The sequence below is a fragment of the Protopterus annectens genome, chromosome 13.part0 (genome assembly GCF_019279795.1).
Source record: "Protopterus annectens isolate FY-2018-M chromosome 13.part0, PAN1.0, whole genome shotgun sequence".
NCBI classification, from domain to species: domain Eukaryota; kingdom Metazoa; phylum Chordata; order Ceratodontiformes; family Protopteridae; genus Protopterus; species Protopterus annectens.
The window spans coordinates 351,681,186-351,706,185 of NC_056747.1; the positions used below are offsets into that span (position 1 = coordinate 351,681,186).

General features: G+C 43.2%; 1 protein-coding gene across 1 annotated transcript in view; it reads left to right on the forward strand.

Annotated features, from left to right (window-relative positions):
• The window catches only part of SEPTIN6 (septin 6), a 1,039,180-nt gene that overhangs the window by 133,446 nt on the left and 880,734 nt on the right, over positions 1-25,000 (forward strand). Inside the window, exon 3 of the mRNA XM_044053963.1 lies at positions 1,293-1,488. Coding sequence (XP_043909898.1) covers positions 1,293-1,488 — 196 coding nt within the window. The remainder of the gene's footprint in view (positions 1-1,292; positions 1,489-25,000) is intronic.

Genomic DNA, 25,000 nt, shown 5'->3' on the forward strand with positions numbered 1-25,000 from the left:
GCCCCATGGACCACTGATGTTAAAGTTTTTCCAGTAGGGGAATCATCTGTTTGAAATCCTGCAGGCAGGTGAGGTGGGGTAAGAGAATATTGGACCACTGCCATGTTAAAGTAACAAAGTATATGTCTATTCTGTAAAACATAGTGTAGGGAAGAGAGCCCCGAGTTCATTGCCTCAAGTCCTGACTTCATGACTGGGGTCTAGAACAGTTGTTGAAAGGGGTTTTACACCATTAATTTGACGTTTCCTTTGTTAGGGTGGAATAGTTAACTGTGATGAAGTGTATTTGCATAGGATTCACAAAGTTCCTTCCAATATAAAAATAGTTACTGAACCTTTACAATAGGAGATGTGTACCTGCTGTGGGAGGAGTAGATGATTGCCTCCAAACTTACTACACAGGTTAGCATCTCATTTCCACTTGGTGTCATCACCATGGTAACAGGGCTGTGCATGGTTATCCTGTTATGCCCTAAGTGTGGCAGGTTGTGTGCATTGGTTATCTTTTTTTTTTTTTTTTCTTTTTGTCCTGTAGTGTTGGATTCCACGTGAAGGTGAGTTATCTTTGACTAGTTGGGGTCATGACTCATGATGGTGAAGCACCTTCTATGCACAGGTTTAAGCAGGAGGGAAATAAATACATTGGGATGTGATCTCACTGCAAGAGTCCAAACTTCGTCTTGGTGCGTGTGATGTGATATTTGATTTTTTGTGAGCTAAATATTTCTGTTTTACTGGTTAATTGGTTGTAGAATTTCATGACCAATCTGCTAGAAAGCAGTTTGTGGGTCACTAGTTCTCATATTTGTTTTAGAGAAGACTACAATACATTTATCTGCAAGGAGTAGTGTTTGTCTTTTGAAATATGTACTTTTTACATGGTAAATGCTTCTTAAAAGGGAGGGAGGGATATTGTATATTGATTTCTATACTGAAAGCATTAACAAAGTAGAAATGTTTGTGTTTATGGATTTAGAGAGGTACAATTTACTTGATACTGTTTATGGATTTAGATAAATACAAGGTTATGATTTGTTAATTGCAACAGCTATTGTGAAAAAATATTGAATTTGTTTTATTGTAAGCGATACATTTGTATTCGGTGAACCGCTATAAAAGTAAACAGTAAAACTAGTTAAAAGTAGTAAACAATGCCTGAAAATATGCCAACTATAAGTTGGTCTACTAAAGCATTGACCAACACTTATGTGAAATAACTGCATCAATGTGCATCCTTTCTTATTTAATATGTTGCGGAGCCCAACAATGAATTGTTCCATTCTTGTTATTAGGTGAAACTGGCCTTGGTAAATCCACCTTAATGGATACCTTATTCAACACCAAATTTGAAGGTGAACCCTCCTCTCATTCCCAGCCTGGAGTTCAGCTGAGGTCGAATACCTATGAGCTACATGAGAGTAACGTTCGTCTAAAACTGACCATTGTCAACACTGTAGGCTTTGGTGACCAGATCAACAAAGAGGACAGGTAATTTCAAAACTGCTGTCACCTTGACCAAAATGTCTTAGGATGTGCATTATTTACAATTTAGTCATGTCTCATGTGATGGCATAACTAGGTATAAACATGTTGCTTGCAGTAAATTCCCTTAAAACCCATATCCCCTCATTCTGAATTTGTGGGACTGAAGTGCTAAATTTATTATATTACTTTTTGTTGCAAATCAAAGTTGTGGTGGTTTTTGTGAAGTTCACCATAGATGTATTTTGACTAAGGAAGCTCATTCCACTGCAGCAGTGAAAGGTATTTTCTCCTCGTAAGGGCAGATTTTGATAAATGCTAAAATGTTCTTTAGGGATGTGATGGGTTTCAATGTGTGCATGTAGGTTTGTATAGGACTGTACATCTGTTGAGTGAGTGATCGACTTTCATCAAAATCACAAAAGCAAGTCCCTTGGTGCTCCCACATTGATATATGTAAAATGCAAGTTCACATAACAGTGGGGGTAAAGGTTTTTAAAAAAAGATGTAAGGATTTTATATATTAATACATACATGTGTATATATATAATATACACAGACTTAAAAAAAAAAAACATGTCCATTTAGATATCTGGCTCCAAGGAAAATTTGGTTTGCACCCCCCCCCCCCAAAAAAAACCCCCACCTCAGACCCCTCTTCCTCCTGACTTTTCTACGTTACAACAATAAATGGTTTTGACAGTAACCTCTCGTGGTGAGGCTGAGTTGACTAAAGCATTTCAGGCTTTGCATTCCAGATTGAATGCTCTAGAAAAATGCATTCAGTAGTCATTTGTCACTTGTCACTTGTCACTTGTCAGTCGTCTGCAATGGCGGATTCCTGATATAGTCACGGAGACTTGTCAAGTTGTAGCAAAGGTACCATATTTCTGCTGGTCGTATGAAAATCGGACAATAGCTCACCAGAAATCAGTTGATAGTGTCCAAGCTTCAGGCACTCAAATGTCTATCTGGCACCAGCAGTGTGGACTCCCAAAGGGCTTCCCCTTAATTATGAGAAAACAAAAAGGAAGAAATTCTGAGGAATACATTGCAGTAGTTCAGTTATGAACTTGAGCAATGACCACTATCGGTGTATGTTCATACTGATGCCTCTTGGTCTGAGGTTGAATATGCAGTATGTAAGGAAGGAGCACTTAAGGCTTGGTATACTGGCTAGATGTATGGTTTCCTTGGCAGGATATGTCCCATCTGTTACCATTCCTCCAACAGTGCTCTATTTGAATACCTACTGTTAGACAGCTGTACTTTCTTCTCCCTTTGAGGCAAAGGGAGATGGAAAGAGGACATCCAAGAAGGCCATCATCCATACTGTCAGACTTCTGTTACCCTGAAGAGGGATACAGGGAGTATGGCAAACATTGATCCAATGCACATGCCATTTCTTATGACACTTGAAATGAAAATTACTTTTTCCCATAGTTTCCTATCTGACAATTCTACCATTGGGGGGGTGCTTGGCTTTCTGAATTAACATTTTAAGTAGGACTCTTGAGAGTTGTCCTCTCCTGAAGATGCAGAGAACTTTTTGCTAATTCTGCAGCATAGACATTCTGTTTTCCTTTGTTGTTAAAGCCCTCCTAGACATTCTTCACAGTTTGGAACCACCATCCCAACTCCAGGCTCCTGTAAAATCCATCAGTTTTGCTAGATTTAAGAAAAACACCATTGTTTACATAAGACACTGATTGCAGAACTTATCTTTTGAAGCATGTAGTGAGTCTGTGATTGTGCCAGAACTTGATGCTCATTCACAGTGATGAGTACATGCCAACAGATTTGGCTAGAAAATCACTAGATACAAGGATAGTCTGATCTTCGTGTTTCACTGTTGCAGTCATTACATTTGGGTAATTTGCTGGCAGGTTGCCCTCAGTTGGCCTGATTAACTAAGTCTTTGGTCCTGTGTCGGTTGCTGTCCCTTCTTCCATAATGTCAGGTCATGAGGGGTATAAAACATGTAGCCGATGTCATTACCTCAGTCTTTCTTGCCGTGCAGCGCCAGAAGCAGTTAGCAAGTGCCGGTCGGCCGACTCCTGAAATTTTCGTTTGAAATTTCCGTTTTCGAGTTTCAGAACCGAAGTCTTCAACTTAAAGCCAAGTACCCCATTGAGTAAACTTTTTTTTTTTTTTTTTCTTGCTCCTTACCGATGTCGTTAAAAGTTAATAATTTCATTACTTGTGGGAAGCAAATACATCATAAAGATTTTCATTTGTAATGTATTCCTTGCCTAGGCCTTGACCACGATGTACTTCGCTGTCGGTTTTGTGATTTATTTAATCAGCGCACTATCTGTCGCCGGTACATTTTTTGTCTCTAAATATTTTGGTTTTCAGTTTAATTATCCAGAAAGGACGTTGGTTATCCATCCGACTACTGGAATACCGAAAAAATGGAAAGAAAAGGACAGACACAGACCATTGAGGTCCAAAACTGCCGACTATGCTTCTCCTAAGCCAGTCGCCAGTAGTCAGTGAGGTGCTTTCGCAGCCCCTGATGCTTCTGATTCGCAGGCCTCTTAGACCCATGCGGAGTCCGGTATGCTTCACCTGTGGAACCCGCGGATGTCTTTACCTTGGATGGGTCCGGAGCCGCTGTGCAGGCACTGGCTTCTGAAGGTGTATTCAGGCCTACAGACTTGCATATTAAACAAACTCCACCTTCAGTGCTAAGGCCTAAATCTCGATTGATATCTAAAAAACCGATGCCCAGGCCACATGTTCAGGCCCCAATGCCTAAAAAACAAAATTATCAAAGTGGCTGAAGATTAGATTACTCTAATCAGGTTTTGTCAGCCCCCCCCCCCTTCTAAGAGGCCTAGGGCTGAGCTTGACTATGAATCTTCTGAACAAGACTCTGTTTCTTCTGACTCTTCTAATGACCTGGATTTGTCCATACCTACTTTTGAGGATTCTGATGCAGAGGGTTCCATTCCATCTGCTTCCCCCGCTGAGGACTTTTCTTTTGGGGAAACTTTACATACCTTAAGGGGGCATTTTCACTGGGAAAGTCAGGAATTTTCTGAATCCAAAAAGAGGCAAAGGGATTTCCTCCTCCTCCTTCCTCTGTATAGGCCTTTGGCTGTACCTCCTGTACTAGACATTGTTGATGTGTTTTCGGAGTCCAGTATAGCCCTTGATTCCCTGCTTCTGGTTCCTAGTAAACCAGACAGATACTGCAGGGTTCCTGAGTCCCACAAGTTCCTTTTCAAAAATCCTGTTGCGGACCCAGAAACCATTTCTCAGGGGCCCAAGGGCATTAAAACTTCTACTGCTAAAAATCCTACCCCTTCTGAGAGAGACTCCAGGGTGCTGGATAGATGGGGAAAAAAGGTTTGTACTTCTGCAACCATGGCAATCAGGGCTGTAAACTGTCCATTTCATATGCTAAAGTTTCAACAACATGTCATGGGGCTGCTTAAACAGAAAATGATTATTTCTGACTGTGTGGAAAAATAAAGAATTACAGGATTTATTGCATTCAGCTGAATAAGTTGGAAAACATACTTTGCATTATGGTTTTGATTTCTTTTAGAGGCCTCTTGCAGGGCTGCTGTTAACTGAGTCTGTGCGTAGAAGGCATGCTTGGCTTAAGGAACAATCTCTGCCTGATCTTGTTGAAGCAAAATTGTTGGATGCTCCTTTGCATCAGGACAGCCTGTTTGGCAATATGGCTGAAGTCTTAAAAAAGATGGAAGATAAAGCTAAATCTATGCAAACTGTGAAAGATTTCTTACAAGTCCAACCTCCAAGTTTTGTAGACATTGGCCTACTAAGAACTGGTCCTTTCCAGCTCCTTCCAGATCCACTCAAGTCAAACCCAGACACTCCAAAAGCACCAGGTTTCAGTCCCAAGGGACTCTCAGAACTAAGCAATGGGGTGCTTCCACTTTAAAATCTGGAAATAACAAGACACCTCCCTATGGTAAACAGTCTGAATGACTTTCCTCAAAATTGCCAAGCACTTATTCAGACGTCCCTTTGGGGGGAAAGATTGCTGCTCTTGCAAAAAACTGGGAACTCATAACCCAGGACTAATGGGTTTTAAGTAGTGTTCCAGGGATACAGATTTCATTTCCACACTTTGCCAACACCATACGGGTGGCCAGACCTGCCCCCAAATCAGTGGGCAGAGGCTCAGAAACAAGTACTTTCCCTCTTAAACATGGGGACTATTCAACCAGTACCAGCAGAGGAAGAGGGACAAGGTTTCTATTCCAGACTTTTCCTGGTACCCAGAAAAGATGAATCATGGCATCCAATTCTGGACCGGTCTACTCTAAACCCATTTCTGGACATTCCAAAATTCAAGGTGCTGACTCTTCGCCATTTACTTCCTATGCTAGGCAAGGATGCCTGGTTGGCAACTCTCGACTTAAAAGAAGCTTACCTGCGTATCCCAATCAGGGAATCTTGCAGAAGATTCCTACGCTTCAAAGCAGGCTACTTGCATGATCAGTTCTCTGCACTGCCCTTTGGCTTGTCTACTGTGCCCAGGGTATTCACAAAGTGCCTGGCTCCAGTAATTGCATTTTGCAGGCAAATAAATATTCAAATATATCATAGTTTCATAGTTTGGTACTAGGCTGTCTGCCCTGGGGCATTTATAAGCCTAGCCATAGTGATGTGGCTTTCGCCACCCCATGTAATGGTACAAAAGTGTACAGAATAGATTTAGATTACTGTGCCCTTGTCTAGTAGTGACACAGTGAAGACCCCCTTACATAATAGAATTAGTTTACTGTGCCTCTGTCTAGTAGTGATGCAGAGATGACCCCTGGGGTAAACCTACGATCTCCCATCCACTCGTCAAGATTTCTCTTGAAGAGAGTCAGTGAGGGGCTCTGCTTAACATGAACTGGGTTTCTGTTCCAGAGTATGGGAAGCCTCTGAGTTATGAATCTGTCCCTCCAGCATGTCCTATACATATTTGTGCTGAGGTTTAAATCTTTAGCTCTCGTGGTTCTGATGGATTTGGATTTTTTTGAGGTGGAGCATGTCCATAAATTCCGGATTGGACAAGGTCTTGTACGTCAGGCACAGATCACCTCTGAGCAGGCGGTATGCAACTGAATAGAGCTGGTGTTTCTTTAGTCTGGCAGTATATGACATATGTTGGAGACCCTTGATCCTCTTGGTGAGGTACTTTTGGGGTTTCTCTAGCTGTTGCAAGTGCTGGGTGAGGTACATACCAAATGGGGCATTGTACTCAATCATGGGCCTGATAAGGGAGGAGTATAGGGGTACAATGACCTCCTTTGATCTGTATGTGAATCCCTTCATGATCAGGTGGGCAAGGTAGAAAGTCTTTGTAACCACTTTGGCAATGTGGGTGTCAAATGAGAGGTCACTATTGACTTGGGTCCCCAGGTCTCCGATTACTTTTTCCATATTCAGTGGGTTACTGTCTGTGATAATTTGTGGGTACTTTGTTTTTCCCAAAGGGGATGACTATACATTTTTTGGCATTTAGTTTAAGGCCATGACTCCGGCACCAGTTGTCCGTTTCAGTGAGGCCTTTCTGTAGGATGCATGTGTCAGCTGGTGTATCGACTAAGGCGCCTAGTTTGCAGTCATCTGTGAACTTTGTCAGCCACAACCCTCCCATGTTTGCGTTCACATCTGAGAAATAAACGCCGAACAAGAGGGGTCCCAGGACAGAGCCCTGTGGGACACCACTTCAGACTGGTTTTGAGTCTGACATGGCTCCAGCGATTTTGACTTATGGGTTCTATCCTTTAGCCAGTTTGCCACCCATCTTGTGACATATGGATTTACATTTAAGCTGTTGAGCTTGTCTATGATGCCAGAGTGGGGTATTGTCGAAAGCTTTAGCCAAGTCCAGGTAGGCTGTATGGACTGCTTTGCCCTCGTCAATGGCTCTAGTGACTGTTTCGAAAAAGTCAACCAGGTTCAAAAGGCAGGATCTGCCCTTTACAAAGCCGAACTGGGTGGGATCAAGTGTCTAAGTCCCCAATGTCTGTTTGAGTTCCATAATGATTCTTTCCATAGTTTTGCAGACCAGGCTGGTTAAGCTTATGGGGCGGTAGTTACCAGGGTCTGTAGAGGTGCCTCCTTTGTGGAGTGGGACTACTGTTGCTGTACGCCAGTGTTCAGGTACATATCTTGTAGTAAGGCTAAGGTTAAATAGCATTTTTATGTGCGGGTTTAGCTCCTCTTGGAGTTCACGTAGCACGCAACCCGGGATACCGTCAGGAACCATTGATGCTGTGTTTTTAGCTTTGCTGAGGGCAGTTCTCACCCGGACATCTGAGATGACAGGGAGGTTACATTCAGCTGGGATAAGTATTTCTTCTTTTGGGGGTGAGGGAGGGGAGAAATTTGCACTGAACCTGTCTGCCAGAATGTTGGCAATATCTGTGGGTTCAGTGTATTTTTTGTCATTGTGAACTAACTCTGAACATATCTGAGGGTTTCCGCCCATGTTTCTAACATAGCTAAAGAAGGCCTTGTGGTTATCTTTAGTGTCCATAGCGATTTTTCTCTCGAAGTTGGCCTTGGATGTTTTTATGAGAGAACGTAGCTTTCTACTAGTGCTGATCAGAGATGCCTTCTGTTTATGGGATTTTGCTCTGTCGTGCAGTAGCTTCCTTCTTTTATTATACAATTTGTTTATGGCTGGGGTCCACCAGGCAGGACGCCTGCCCTTGGTGGAGAGGGTCTTGGTTTTATTTGGGATTGCATGATCCATGCATTCTTGGAGATGTCCGTAGAAAGCATTTGTGAAGGATTCTGCATTGTGGGATGTAGTTTCCACTGGCCCAGTTGGCTTAAAGGATACCATCTCAGTTTTAAGAAGTGTAAAGTCTGCTTTTGAGACGTTTTTCACTGTAGGCTTTTGTGTTGGGGTGGAGGTGGGATATGTATATCCAGGGTGACTAGTTTGTGGTCAGATCTCACTAGTGAGGGGTATACTTCCGGTGTGGAGCACTTTATCCCCATGTTTGTGATGATCCGGTCTAGTATATTATCTCACCTTGTGGGAGATGTGACTAGCTGTTCCATTGCATTTGAATTTATGAATTCCAGGAACCTTTGGGCTAGGGTGTTTGGGCTAGAATAATGCACCCGGTCTATGTTAGGGTAGTTGGAAGTCTCCCAATATGATAGTGTTTGGTGAGACATTCATATCCTCCAATGTCTTCAGGAAGGCTGAGTGGGGTTCCTGAGATTGGGAGGGTGGTCTGTAACATGCTACCAGTTGTATAGCAGTTTTGCCTACAGTTAGTTGCACCTGGATGGTCTCTGATGCTTCATGTGTGGCCACTAACCTGGAGGTGTGGGTGTCCTTGATGAATATGGACACTCCCCCTCCCTTTTGGTTTGGCCCGAGTTTTGGGGCCGAAAAGCATGATACGAGGTATAGCCTGGTAGCGCTGGGGTGCTCTCGGGAGCCTTGAACCAGGTTTCAGTTACTGCACAGACATCTATGTTCTCCATACTGAGGAGTGCTTAGAGAGCCTGCATCTTGAGATTTAGACTTCTGGCGTTGAGCAGCATTACCCTTAATTTTTTTCCATTTTTGTTTTCTAAGGAGGTGGGTTTGTCTTTTGAGCCTTGCCTAAAAAAGGCACTATGGGGGAGGCAAGAGCCTTAGACAATATCCGGAAGCCCAGTGGTGACAGATGCAAGCCGTCCCTTGCGAAGCAGCGTGGCTTGTCCAGCATGTCATCCCAAGCAGACTGACATTGGATCCCCCTAGAATGACACCTGTATTTGAGCCATTTATTAAAGCTGATCATCTTGTCTTTGTATTGTGGCATCATTCTTGGTGAGGGCAAGATGCTGGTCAGGGTTATACCAGCCTGGGCTACATAATCAGAGAGCTCCTCTGTCTCTCCATGTAGTCCAGGGAGGTACGTCTCGGGTCATTCACACCGGCATGGATAATGACGGGAGTCATATTTGTACTTGCTTTGGAGTGACCTGAGTGCGTGTGTTATGTGGCGGATCCTAGCTCCCGATAAGCAGCTCACCGTTGCCCTCTCCTTGTTCAGCCTGGTAAGCGGAACGTCAGTGTGTCTGACTATAGTCGCCTATTACTAGTGTATCAGGCATGGTGTTTGGCCTTAAGGGCTGTGATTGTTTGACACTGATTTATTGAAGTATGTGTTGCATGTGTTATGTTTTGAGGTGGTGGATTTTTGGGTGTCTGCTTTGGGAGCCTCTGTTTTGGTAAGCTTTTTTGTTAGAGCCTCCGAGTATGTCTTGTGTTTTTATGTGTTTGGTTTGCAGTTGTGGTAGGTCTATGTGGGACTGGGTTTGGTGTGTGTGTGTGTGTGTGTGTGTGTGTGTGTGTGTGTGTGTGTGTGTGTGTGTGTGTGTGTGTGTGTGTGTGTGTGTGTGTGTGGTTACCTTCTCCTCCTGTCTGGTCTTGCCAGTCCTGAGTTGAGAGAGTTCAGCCTCCAGTTTGGCTATATAGTTGCATCTCTCGCATGTATTTGTTGGGAGGGTTGTCTGTGTACATGAGACGATTGTAGCATTGTGCTCTTCCTTTAAGGGAAGTGGGTACTCACAGGGAAGGTAGGTGGATGTAGCGCTTACTTAGCGAGTGCTTACTTAGAAGAGAGGTTTTGAGAAAAAGTGCTAGGCTTATAATAAAGCGATTAGACTGATTTATTATAAGAGTAGAGCTTTCTTAAGGGAAAATTTGAAGAGCAGTCTTGGCGGAGCCAGAAAAAGTTTAATCTTGTTGCGCTGCGCTATACACAAATGCGCAAAGCCGTGCAAATGCGGATTTTAAACGGGGAACTTCAAAATAGCTAGAAATGGTCCAAAACAACCAATTACTATAAGCTCTTGTGCTGAGGTCACTCCTTCAGGGACAGATAGGCTGCTCAAGGCTCCCCACTCCCACTGGTGAGTAAAGAAACTTCCTTCTATCCAAGTAAGGCAATGGACAACACAGGAACTACACCACAGCCCAGAATACAGCAAATCCATACCTGGATGATTGTCTAATTCAGGCAGAAAACCAGGCCATACTTATAAAACATCTGGCATTTGTAAAAAGGATTCTAACTTGTCTGGGGTACACCATAAACAAAAAGAAATCACTACTGGTACCCTCTCAAAAAAAAATTCCATTCTTGGGTGCAAGCTTGAATACAACTGCCCAGATGGCTTTCCTCACACCAGAAAAGCAAATTAATTTGGTGACTTACTTCAAACAGGTGGCCACAAAAACCCTGCTGTCTGCAAGACAAATACTGCAAGCCTTGGTGTTCATGGCCTCCTGCATTCTTCTAATTCCATATGCAAGACTGCATATGAGGAAACTTCAGTGGTACTTAAAAAGTTTATGGAGACAACATTGTCACAGCCTGGAAACGATGATTCCGATCATACCTTGCCTATGCCTAGAGTTCCTATGGTGGGCAGAGGCCTGCCCCCAAAAAAGGGACTGCCATTCACACGATCCCCTGCTGCCCAAACCCTAACTACAGACTCATCAGACTATGCATGGGGGGGCTCATCTGGCAGGGAAGTGCATTCAGGGCAAATGGAGCCCAAATCAAATGCACCTACATATCCATCAAAAAGAAATGCTAGCTGTACAGAATGCTCAGACAGCCTTCAAGGACCATTTTCACCCAGGACAACTAATGATAAAGACTGACAAACACCATGGTTATGTGGTACATAAACAAGCGGGGGGGGGGTACACATTCCTACCCCCTTTGCAGACTAGCCATGGCATTGTGGAACACTGCCTTTAACTACCAAGTGCAACTACAAGCTCAATTCCTGCCAGGAAAGTTGAATATTCTGGCAGATGACCTAAGCAGAAATCTTTTGGACCCACACGAATGGAAACTGGAACCACAGATTTTCAACATGTTGACAAGCAAATGGAGGAGCCCAGACATAGATGTATTTGCCTCCCCCCAGGACTACCAGTTGGACAAGTTTTGCACAAGAATTCCTCACAAAAAAGCCTGGAAAGTGGATGCTCTGTCCTTCAGCTGGAAAACCTATGATGCCCTTCCCCCCTCTGGCTCTGCTCTCCAAAGTTCTGCTAAAAGTTAAACAGAACAAACCAAAAATGATCTTGATTGCTCCAGACTGGCCACGCCAGCACTGGTACCCACTCCTGCACAGTGTCTCTCTAATATCCCCATGGCACCTGCCTCAGACACCTTCCTTACTATCTCAGCAGGAGAACCAGATTCTGCACCCTCGGCTCCCTACATTGAACCTTGCAGCTTGGCTAATCACTTAAATTCACCCTCAACATCCCTCAGCAAACCTGTGATGGATATCTTGGAGGCGAGAAGACCTAGTACTAGAAAATCTTATGCTGATAAATGGAAAATATTCTGTGCTTGGAATCCCTCTCAAGGAATGGGCACAGCAGCGCCCAGTTTACCTCCGATTTCTCAATATTTAACCGAGATGCTTCACAATGGCCTGTCTTTTTTTCATCCATTAAAATCCACGCCTCCGCCATTTCAGCTCATTATAACACAGAACCTCCCCTCTTCTCTCATCCTCTGCTCAAGCAGTACCTCAGAGTGGCCAAGAACTTGAGACTGCCCAGGAGAGCCCCAACCCCTGCCTGGGACCTTAACTTTGTATTTGAGAAACTCACTCTGCCTCCTTTCGAGCCAGCTGCTACTGCAGACTTAAAATTAAAATTTATTTCTTGGAAAACAGCCTTCCTTCTAGCAATCACTTCAGCTAGAAGGATATCTGAGTTGCAGGCCCTTATAGCAGTGGAGCCTTTCATAATTTTTCATGCGGACAGGGTGTCACTCAAGACCCAATCCATCCTTCATGCCCAAGGTGGTATCCAGTGTCCCCCTTTCAGTCCATTCATTTGCCAAATTTCTTTCCCAATCCACAGAACAAAGGGGAACTGATTCTGCATTCATTGGATGTGCACAGAATACTGAGATTTTACTTGGACAGAACTAAAACTCAAAGAAAATCTGAACTGCTGCTGGTAGCATTTGCTGCAGGGGCAGAGGGAAAGGCTAAGTCATTGCATTAATTTCTGCTGCAAGCATCATGGAAAGCCTATCCTACAGGGGATCAGATCTCATTCCACCAGGGCTGCATCTACTTCTGCAGCCTTTCTTAGACGTGTTCTACCAGGGATATTCTAGAAGCTACTACCTGGAGTTCAGTTCATACTTTCACCAAGCATTATCATTTACCAATTTTCTCTAAATCCACAGCTGGCTTTGCCAGTGCTGTCTTGCACGGCCTTATAGCTGGTCCTAATGCTGTATAAATCCATCCTCCCTACCATGGCTTTGGGAATCTACCCAAATGTAATGACTGCAACAGTGAAACACTAAGAACATAGTACAGTTGTGTACACTTAACCATAAATGTAGATGTCAGTGTGTTCACTGTTGCAGTCCTGGTTCCCTCCCTTCAGCCCCCTATTTTTTCCCTTACTATACCTCTACTTTCTGTTCCTATGCTTAAAATCCATTTTGGTGTATTTGCTTTTGATTAGAGTATATTGCTGTAATTTAAGGTTATATTTTGCTCCCCATTTGGGGGGCACCTGACATCTGGAGCAAGAAAAACCGAGGTACTGACGTTGGCTGCATGTTTTATACCCCTGACGTCATGGAAGAAGGGACAGCAACTGACGCACGACCCAAGACTTTGTTAATCAGGCCAACTGCGGGCAACCTGCTAGCAGATTACCCAAATGTAATGACTGCAACACTGAATACACCCGAGCATCTACATTTATGGTAAGTGTACACAACTGTACTTTTCCTAACTCGTATGGTGCATTGTTCGGGCAACATACTTGGACAAGCTGCTAAACTGGCTCAGGGCATTTCAGCTCTCTCACTTAAAGAATGGATTAATAAGGGTGTATTTATAGGTCCAATAACTACTTATTGTCACAGCTTATAGTGGCAGCAGCCTCCAGTTTACAGGAGTGGTTGCCTGTGTTCCAACAGAATTTAATGTACAGCTGGCTCTTGGTATCAACAAAAGCTTCACCTTCCTATCCTGCTGCCTCCTTCGAATCCACATTGCATGTGTGAACATTCAACAAAAGGTTGGCTATAAGTATTATTGGTTGTGTCTTGAGTTCCTGGGTTTGTTTAGGGTATTTGTTGGCATTTTGCAAAGATTTCAAGATTTTAGACTGTTTTGTTTCCCAGTGCTTTCCGCTGCCTTGGTTTTAACACTGTTTTGTCATTTACTTAGACCCTGTCATTTTTACTACTGTGATAAGACTGGAGAATACTGTTGCTGTGTTCATCTGCTGATTTTTTTTTTTTTGTTTACTGAAGCACGAGTTCTGTTAACACATTGCATCTCCATCTACCTTGTTGCTGGGCTTCTGGGACAGTGAAGGATGCAACTGCATTCCATAATCCTGTTGCCAGTTTTCTTCTGGCTCAGCTGTTTTGCAGCTGATGGTCTGCTGTGACTGGAGTTTTTTGTCTGGACTGCTGCTCACTGTGGTGGTGACTGCAACAGTTGCTGTTGTGAATTCCTCAGCTTCAGGACTGGGGCTTTTGAAGCAAACTCATCTGCTATTTTACAGTTGCTTCCAAGTAGAGTAGTTTGCAGTCTGCAGCCTAAAGAAAATCTTAAGAGTACACTGATGCACTGATGAGTTGGTGTAGTCAACATTTGAGCATTTCGTTGTTTGACTTTGAACTTGTTCCTGCCTCATTTGTGAATCTTCAAGCCTGATTAACCTGCAGTTCATCTGACTCTCACCTATTCTGACCTGTTTACTGCTAGCTGTATGTCAGTCGCACTTGTAATTTGATTCTTGAACTTTTCGTACTTGGTACCTGATGCTTGAACCAGCAGTTGGTCATTTGGCTCTCTTGTCGCAGCATATGCTTTGATCAACAGCATCCCAGTAGTGAGTTTTTTTTTTTTTTTTTTTTATTTAATGATTTTACGAACTTCCATTTTCATATACAGTGCACCATATTTTAATTGCTTGTATTTATTGACTCGTGGTTTTATTCTGATTTGCCATTATTTTTAATTATCTGTGCTTATCTTTCCTTTTTCTGCTTACTTTACTTCTTGGTCGTCGTGCATTCTCTTCATGGATTGCTTGAATTTCCACGGATGGTACTTGATTCCTCTGGGCTTTAAGGTGCTGTCTTTGGAACCTCCTGCCATCAAGCATAAGAATCCATTTTAGTGCTCTGTCAGACGTACTGTCACTTGGTATATGAGGTTTAGTTAGTGTTCTGTTTTTATTCTGTTTGCACAGTGGCACAGCAGATGGTGTTGTCGCCTCACAGCAGGAGGTTCCCTGGTTCGATTCTCAGCTGGGGTGCCTTCTCTGTGGAGTCTGCATGTCCTCCCTGTGTTCACTTGGGTTTTCTCCCACATTCCAAAGACATGCAGTGGATTGGACACACAAAATTAGATATAGGAGTGAGTGTGCATGTAAGTGTGTGAAGTACTGTGCCAAGTGTGTGATGAAGAACTACTGTGGCAAGACTAGCCACCCGGTGGTGCAAAACTTTGCTATAGATAGTCACTGTTGAAATGACACCCTTAAATTGTGTGCAAAAATGGGAAAATGGAGTTATGGATGAATGTTGTATTGCATGCTGTCTTTTCATTTTCTAGTAGTGCTTTAATATCAACACCTTGTTGAACATACTGTGCCCCCCCCCCCAAGAAAAAAGCACTAGCTCATAATCTTGTATTATTTCTGCATCACAGATGGCTATTCCAGTTCATCATGAACCACAATAAAAGCACGGGCAAGTACTTCATTTTTTCTTATGTTATCCAGTAACCTAGAAGAAGCCGCGGTGGTGCAGCAATAGAGTTGTTGCCTCACAGGAAGAGGTTCTCCCGTTCAATTCTCTGCTGAAGAGCCTTCTGTGGGGAGTCTGCATGTCCCCCCCGCGGTCGAGTGGCATTCAAAAGACGTGTAGAATGGGCGTGCCTTTGAAGGTTGGGTGTCGAGCTGGCACCTTGGCACCCGTAAAAAATCTACTGCCAATCATTAGCAGACCGGAGTTCCGCTGTGGCGACCTCTAACTGGGAAAAGCCAAAAGAAGAACATCCAGTAACTTAGAACTTGTATTACAAATCTTAACATAAGTGTCTTTGTTCAACATTAACACTGTGAAGAACAAATAGGGCAACACTTAGTCTAATGGAAAAAAAAAAAGTTTTAAGGAATGTTAATTCTTCATATAAGGAGTATAAAGAGAGATCAGACCAGGAAAGTAGGCAGGTTGTGCTGTACTCCTGCTGGTTAAGGAACAATGTATCCTTTGAAAACCTTCCTAGACCTTGGGCTGATGCCAGAAATAACTTGGTTCCAATTGTCTGACACATCTGTTAATACGTTAGTATACTTGTCTTAATATTGTATTATTTGCATCCAACCTCCCTCCTCTACTGCCTCCAGTACTGTTACTTTCAAGAAATGCTTCTTGAGACCTTTCTTAAGAATACAATTATTCGGGTCTATGTTACGTCCATGAAAGATGTATTCATCGACTACATCTTACATGAACAGCAACCGACAAAAATCACTTCAGCAAACCGCGGAAGTTGTCCCATGGTTCCAGACACTTGCCCACCGACAGTCCGAAACACACAACGGACTAACTCAAATCCATCCAGGTGGGGGGGGGGCTTCGCCCTCCACACATCCCTAATTGTATAGCAACTCAGATATGCACTACAGTGGGGAAAAGGGCAAGTTTAGGTTGGTGGGCAAGTTCTTGCGAACTGTGGGAAAACTTCTGTGGTTCAAGTGATTTTTGTTGGTTGTTCGCAGAACATGTATTCGATGAATGTCTTTTTTTACGGATATAATGTAGACCCAATTATTCCAGGTGTCATGAAGGTCCTTTAATTATAAGTTGTAAAGATGCCTTATTGCAAAAAGAGTGGACTAACCAGTCGACACACTTTTGGGTCTGGTTACTTAAATTATAGCTGTATTGGCGAACCCCCTTAGTCAGAAAAATTTCTGGAAATCAAACAAATCTTCAGTCAACCTTACCATGAGTGTATTATCCCGTATGTGACTAATCCTACTTCTTATTTTAAACAGAAAACCATTACAGACATAAATTATATGCTAAACAAATTAGGCAAAGCCTTCATTGATGAATTTAGAAAACCTCACTCAACATTTCTTAGCATGGTTGCATATTGCCAAACTACTGATAACTTTCATCTACAGTCTTTCACTAATAGGAACTGTTCCTTACGAAGTTCAAACATACCTTTTATAGTACCACTACTTCGAGTCTAATCGCTGTCTGCAGTCTTAGACTGAGTTTTATCAAACTTCTGTCTTCTCACTAGCTGATTTGAAAAGCTCATCTGTAAGCACTTTTTTAAATCACTAAAAATAATTGTGGCCTATTAAGTGACTATCAGCATGGCCGTAGAAAAGGCTTTTGTACCCTGATTGTGCTCTGTAAAGTGACAGACTTACAGTAACATGAACAACAAGTTCTTTCTGAAATCATCAGTCGTAATAGTTTGAATAAATCAGAAACTTTGTTTTGGAAGTAACAATGTAACATGGTTCAAACCGTTTCTGTACAACAGACCATTTCAATACATTAAACATTTAGTCCCCTAAGAAATAGGCAGGTTCATTGTGGCGGATCTCCATGGTTCAGTCTTTGATCTATTACTGCTCTCACTGTTTAATGACCTTACTGTTGACTTATGATGGTATCAGCGTACATAGCTATATTAAAAAATGCCAAGTTACCCGTGCTTTTCAAGAAAACTATAGAAAAGCTTTGATTAGCTATATAATAGGATATACAAGAGTAGATTGTAAAGCCAGCAAAGTATGCACTAATGTCATTGGTGATTCTGCTTTTGTCGCATGCAAAATAATTAAGGACCACTATGGGAATAGTTGAACAACAGATGTATCTGTTCTGATACTAGATCCCATTCTGTCCCTAACTTGTCATACAGATACACTAGCCAAAAAAAGTAGCCCAAGTCAAGCTATGCTATAAGTTAATCCACCCCCTCATGCAAACTTTAGCAAAAAAAAAAATTAATTCCTTAAATTAGTATAATCTTCCAGTAGTTATACCATTCTAATACCAACTCCCATATTTTACAAATAGCAGGGAACAATGTTTTTCATTCTGGCTTCCTGGCATATCTATATGCCCATCACTGCGACTTTAGGAAATTTAACTGGCTTCCTGCTTATAATTCTAAACATTAGTATTATTTTAAAGCACAATTAGTCTTGCCAGTAAGAGATAAATTAACTTTTAGGGGTCAACTGTATTATCTCCGCAAAAGCCATAATGACGTAATCATTTTAATTTAGACTGTGGTGTAGTGATGTCACAAAGCACCTCCTCAAAGATTAGACCAGCCTCATGGAACTGCCTAACAAATTTTAAGTTAGAGATCCGCTGTCAGTCATTCATAGCAAAACTGAAGGAGCACCTGTTTTAAACCAGTGCGTGTATCTGCTAACTGAATGGGTAAAACATTGAAACTGAGGGCAGAGCAGTGATCTAGAGGGGTAAATTCCTCACTATGGCCCAAGTGACTGGTTCTATTGGCAACTTGAGCACCTGTGGCTCTGGCAGAGAAGGATGGATGTGCCCATCCCAGGGGATGGGGTGTTCATCTAGGTGCTCCCTGAGGCATTCCTACCTTACTGCTGTGCTCACATTACTTTTATCTCCTAAATTTGACTTTTTTTCCTTAAGGCCCCATTTCTCCAAGTGTGATTGCAGCAGGAAAATCAGTCATTTACAGTCACGACAGGATTTGATTTCCCTCATTTGCCTGTTGTGTTACTTTGAGAAAGTCACTTAACCAGGCATTACTCTGAGACACCCCTGGAAAAGAACTGTCTATCCAATGGGCTTATCTATTTGACAACTGGCTATTATTATTATTATTATCATTATCATTGTCATTAGTACTTGTCTGATTCCTGTGACTCCTCTGCTAACCATAACAAGGCAACTTTAAGGAGACAAAAAGCGGTTTTGTTAGAAAATCAGGTTAGGGAAGAGTCCTATTTGATCTCTGTTGGTTCTCTGGTAACTTTCAGGCAGGCTGTTAATGCCATTCTGCCCTCCTAGTCTTCCTATGAAGCAGTAAAGCCTTGATCATGCAAGTCTATTCAGACTTCTAGGAAGTGTTTCTTTGTCAAGTGGTTTGTCTGTCAGCAGTTAATGTTAAATATGATTCATCTGTTTAGAATCCAAGCCTTCTTTCTTCTACAGACACATAGAATGAGTCTTCCTCATCTTCCTAACTCCTGTGAATGATTTTGAGTTGGCAGTTTGTAGCCTTCTCCCCGCCAGTGGGGGTTGGTATTGGATCTGCAGCCCTTTTCCTTAAGGGGGTCCAGAGTTGCCATCTCCCCATACATGCTTGTCCTATTATACCAGCTCTTTTAGATGTTCTTCGTGTTTCACTGTTGCAGTCATTACATTTGGGTAATCCTGCTGGCAGGTTGCCCTCCGTCGGCCTGAATTCCAAAGTCCTGGGTCCTGCGTCAGCTGCTGTCTCCCCTTCCCTGACGTCAGGTCGTCAGGGGTATAAGATGCCGCCGACGCCATTTTCTTTAGTCTTTCTTGCCGCGCGGTGCCCGAAGCAGTTCGCAAGTGCCGTTCAGCCGACTCATGAGATTTTCGTGTTCGATTTTAAGATCCAAAGTCTAAGTACCCTGTTGGGGAAACGTGTGTTTTTTTTTTTTTTTTTTTCTTGCTCCAGACCGATGTCAGAAAAAGCTAATTGTATTTCTTGTGGAAAGCAAATACCTCATAAGGACTTTCATTCTTACTGTATTCCTTACCTAGGCCCTGATCACAACGTTGCTGGTTGTCGGTTTTGTGCTAGATTTAACCAACGCAGTATTAAGCGACTGTATGATTTTGCTTTAAACTATTTTGGACGCCGGTTTAATTATCCAGAAATGTCGTCTGATAGCCATCAGACTACCGGAGTTCACAAAAAACGCAAAGAAAAGGAGAGAGACACAACAGAGGCCCAAAACAGACGGCTAAGCTTCTCCTAAGCCAGTCACCGGTTCGCCGGCTCTGTGAGGCGCTTTCGCAGCCCCTGACACCCGCTACTTTAGAGTCGCAGGCCGCTACAGACTCCCACGTGGAGTCGGCCTTGCCGCTGGAAACTCGAGGCATTGGTGCCTCTGATACTATTCCTTCAGATGGGTCCGGAGCTGTTGAGCAGGCACCCGCTTCTGAGGGTGTATTCAGACCTAAACCTCTTTATATTAAACCAGCCTCAGCTTCAAAGGCAAAGACTAAAGTACCTTCTAAAACCAAGAAACTCAAGAGCCACGTGGACAGGCCTCTATGCCCAAAAAGATGCTCAAAATGGCCGAAGACTTAATTACCTTGATCAGGGGTTCCCATCCCCCTCCTGATAAGAATCTTCAGATCAGGTTTCTATTTCTTAGGATTCCTCCTCTGATCAAGAATATTCCTTTCCCCCTATGAGGATTCTGATGCTGAAGAATCTATTCCTTCAGCTTTCTTTTGGGGAAGCCTTGCATAACATGAAGGAGCATTTCCACTGTGAGAGCAAAGATTTCTCAGAATCTAAAAGAGGCTCAGGGATTTGCTTTTACTAGCTCAACACAGACCACTAGCCATTCCACCTGTGTTAGATATTGTAGATGTGTTTTCGGAGTCTAGTCTTAACCCCTGACTCCTTGCCTCCAGCTCCGGTTAAGCCTGACAAGAGAGATTACAGGGTTCCTGACTCACATAAATTCCTTTTTAAAAATCCTGCTGCAGACCCAGAAACTATTTCACAGGGTCCCAAAGGAGTTTAGGCTTCCACTGCAAAAAACTCTACCCCCCCCCCCGACAGAGACTCTAGGGCGCTGGATAGATGGGGGGGGGAGGTTTACACATCTGCTACCTTGGCTATAAGGGCCTTAAACTGTCAATTGCATATGCTCAAATATCTGCAACATGTTATGGCATTGCTTAAACAGAAAATGTTGTTAAATTCTGAATGTGCAGAAAACAAGGAAATGCAGGATTTGTTGCATGCAGCCGAACAAGTTGGAAAGCATACTTTTCAATGTGGTTTTGATTCTTTGGAGGCCTCCTGCAGGGCCGCAGTTACGGGTTCTGTAATTAGGAGGCATACTTGATTAAAGGAACAAAATCTGTCTGATCATGTCAAAGTTAAATTATTAGATGCACCTTTACAGCATGATACTTTGGTGTTAAGGCAGAGAAGGTGTTAAAGAAAATGGAGGACAAAGCTAAATCTGTGCAAACTCAAAGATTTTTTACAAGTATAACCACCTAGGTTTAGTAGACACTGGCCTACCAATAATTGGTCCTTTTCCTGTGTCAGACAGACCTCAAAGGGGCAAACCCAGATGCCCTAGAGGCAGATCCCAGGCATAGGGTTCCTACAGGTCAAAGCAATGGGGTGCTTCTACCTCCAAAGTTGGAGAAGACCAATCACAACCATACAGGAAACAGTCCCAGTGACTTCCCCCTGCCTGCACCCAGCACTTATCTCCTGACAGCACCCTTAGGGGGAAAATTAGCACTTTTTTTTCTCAGAATTGGCACATTATAACCCAGGACCAGTGGGTTCTAAATATCGTGTCACAAGGGTACAAGTTCCATTTCCATACCCTGCCAAAGGCAAACTGCTGGCCAGATCTGCAAAAAAATCAATGGGCAGAGGCACAAAAACAAGTCTCATCCCTCATGGACATGAGGGCCATTCAACAAGTACTAGAACTAGAGCAGGGGCAAGGTTTTTACTAGACTGTTCTTGGTACCCAGAAAGGACATGACCTGGAGACCAATACTGGACCTATCTATTCTGAACACATTCCCGGATGTACTAAAGTTCAAGATGATGACTTTGCAGCAACTTCTACCCATGCTGGGCAAGAATGCTTGGCTGGCGACTCTAGACCTAAAAGAGGCATACCTGCATATCCCAATCAGACAATTATGCAGAAGATACCTCAGATTCAAGGCTGGCTCAATGCATTACCAATTCTCTGCACTACCCTTTTGCTTATCTACTGGGCCCAGGGTCTTTACAAAGTGCCTGGCACCAGTAATTGCGTTCTGCAGGAAAGAGGAATACAAATATATCCTTACTTGGACGACTGTCTAATTCAAGCAGAGAACAAGGACATTCTTCTACAACATCTGGCATTTGTGAAAAGGCTTCTAACATGCCTAGGGTACACAGTCAATGAAAAGAAATCAAAACTAGTACCCTCTCAAGAGGTAATATTCTTGGGTGCATACTGCCCAGATGGCTTATCTCGCGTCAGACAAACAAAGGCAACTGACTACCTATTTCAAAATGTTGGCAGCAAAGGCCCAGTTATCTGCAAGAAAATTTCTGCAGGCTTTGGGCTTCATGGCATCCTGCATCCTACTAATTCCATATGCAAGACTGCATATGAGGAAACTTCAGTGGTACCTAAAAAGTGTTTGGGCTCAACATTGCCACAGCCTGGAAATGATTACTCTCTTTCCCTGCCTGCAACAGGAGTTTCGATGGTGGGCAAAGGCTTGTCACCAAAACAAGCGACAGCCATTCACATTACCTTCAGCCAGGCAGACACTAACAATGGACGCATCAGATTATGCCTGGGGGGCCCATATGGCAGGAAGATGCATTCAGGGCACATGGTCCGCAACCCAAATGCATCTACATATCAATCAAAAATAGATGCTAGCTGTTAAGAATGCCTTGACAGCCCTCAAGGACCTACTTCATCCGGGACAACTACTGATAAAGATGGACCACACCATGGTCATGTGGTATATAAACAAGCAGGGGGGCACACATTCTTACTCCCTTTACAGACTAGCCATGACTTTGTGGGACACAGCATTAACTTACCAAGTACGTCTGCAGGCACAATTCCTGCCAGGAAGGAAAAATACTCTGGCAGAGTAAGAAATTTCATGGATCCCCACGAGTGGCAACTGGATCTACAAGTCTTCAGCATGATAAGGAAATGGGGATGCCCGGACATAGATCTATTTGCCTCCTCTCACAACTACCAGCTAAAAAGATTCTGCACAAGGACTTGTCACAGACAAGCATGGAAAGTGGGACGCACTCTTTCAGCTGGAAAAACCTATCCGTATATGCCTTTTCCCCCATTGCCTCTCCTCCCCAAGGTACTCTTAACGGTCAGACAGGAGAAGCCAAAAATGGTACTGATTGCCCCAGACTGGCCCCGTCAGTACTGGCTTCCAATCCTAAAGAACTTGTCTCAATGCCCAGCTTGGACCTTACCTCAAATACCTCATCTAATGTCCCAGCAAAATAATCATGTCCTGCACAGCCATCTCAGGACTTTAAACCTGGCAGCATGGCGAATAAAGTAGTCCTACAAAACACACCTCTCAGTAAAGCTGTGATGGATGTCATTTTGGAGGCCAGAAGGCCTAGTACTAGAAAATCTTATGCTGGAAAATGGAAGAGATTCTGTGCCTGGAACGAGGCACAAGGAACTGATACAGCTGTGCCAAATATTCCTCAGATTTTGCAATACTTAACTGAGATGCTGGACAAAGGCTTATCTTTTTCATCTATCAAAATTTATGCCTCTGCCATTTTGGCTCATTACAATACAGAGCCACCAATCTTTTCTCATCCATTATTAAAACAGTACCTCAGAGGAGCCAAAAATGTAAGGCCTCCAAGGAGATTATCAATGCCTGCATGGGACCTCAACTATGTCTTGGAAAAACTCACCTTGCCTCCTTTTGAGCCAGCTGCTACTGCTGATATAAAGTTTTTATCTTGGGAAAACAGCTCTGCTCCTAGCAATAACTTCTGCAAGACGAGTTTCAGAGCTACAGGCACTCATGGCTGTGGAACCTTTTATCATTTTTTATCCAGACAGGGTCTCGGTGAGGACAAATCCAACATTTATACCTAAGGTGGTGTCTAGTGTGGCTCTTAACCAAACTATTCATCTGCCAACTTTTTATCCAAATCCACAGAACAAGGGGGAGAGAATTCTGCATTCTTTGGACGTACACAGACTGCTTAGATTCTACTTGGATAGAACCAAAGTTTTCAGAAAGAGCAATTACTAGTGGCATATGTTGCAGGATCACAAGGAAAGGCCATCTCAAAGCAGACCATTTCCAAGTGGATAGGCCACTGCATTTGTTTCTGCTACTTACACCATGGCAAGCCAGTGCCTAAGGGCATTAGGCCACATTCAACCAGAGCTGCAGCCACTTCAGCAGCCTTTCTCAGGGGAGTACAAACCAAGGACATTATAGAGGCTACTACTTGGAGTTCAGTGAACACATTTACAAAGCACCATCATCTGCCACTCTACTCTAAATCCAGGGCAGGCTTTGCCACTGCAGTTCTGCAGGGCCTCATAGCCGTGCCTAATGCTGTTTTAACTCCAGCCTTCCATCCATAGCTTTGGGACTGTACCAAATTGTAATGACTGCAACAGTGAAAAACTAAGAACATAGTACAGTTGTGTACATAACTAAATTGTAGATGTTCGAGTGTATTCACTGTTGCAGTCCAGGTTACCCACCCGCCATCCCCCTTTTCTGCTGATGAAACCTATGTGGTGTATTTGCTTGTAGATGAAGGTAAAGCTTATATTGGTGAATGTATTTATACATATATAAATTTTAGCTACCCTTTTAGGGGGCACCTGACAAGTGGGGCAAGAAAAACTAAAGAAAATGGCATCAGCCGCATCTTTTATACCCCTGACGACCTGACATCAGGGAAGGGGAGACAGCAGCCAATGCAGGACCCAGGACTTTTGAGTTCAGGCCGACTGGGGGCAACCTGCCAGCAGGATTACCCAAATGTAATGACTGTAACAGTCAATACACTCTTAACATCTACATGTATGGTAAGTGTACACAACTGTACTTTCCTACACTTGTTGTGCTGTAGTATTGGTTCAAGTCCCCACTGAGTTCCTTCTTGCCCACTGTTGGCTAGACCAACACTGATAGAACCAGACCAGGATTCACAGGTTAAGTTGATTTTAGGGAGTGGCAGCATTGGCTGTCCTGATATTGGATATCTTGGCATCATGAGGGCCAGTTGCGGGGCTTCCATCCTGTTTCAGTGCTAGATTCTCCAGAGACCATCACATTCATTTGTTTCACAGACTTTCATCCCCACCTTCAAGTCATTTGAATTCTTAATCAGAAAATAAAAAGCTTTTAAGAATATCTATGAACATTCCAAGGCAGACCAGAAAGACTCCTTACATTGACGCCCCACTTGAGGATGTTGACGCAGGGTGCAGTTTTCCACCTTCTTCCCTGGAGGACCCCAACTTAGCATAGTTTTACAGATGATAAAGGAGAGAGATAATTGGCCTTCCCAAGAATTTTTCCCTTCTCAGAAGAGACTTCAGGCTGCCTGTCAGTTTCACCTAGAATCCTCCTTGGTGATTCTTCCATTAGCTGATATAAATGATGCACTGAAAGCAGGATGAGGTAATTTGGGCATTGTGGCGTCT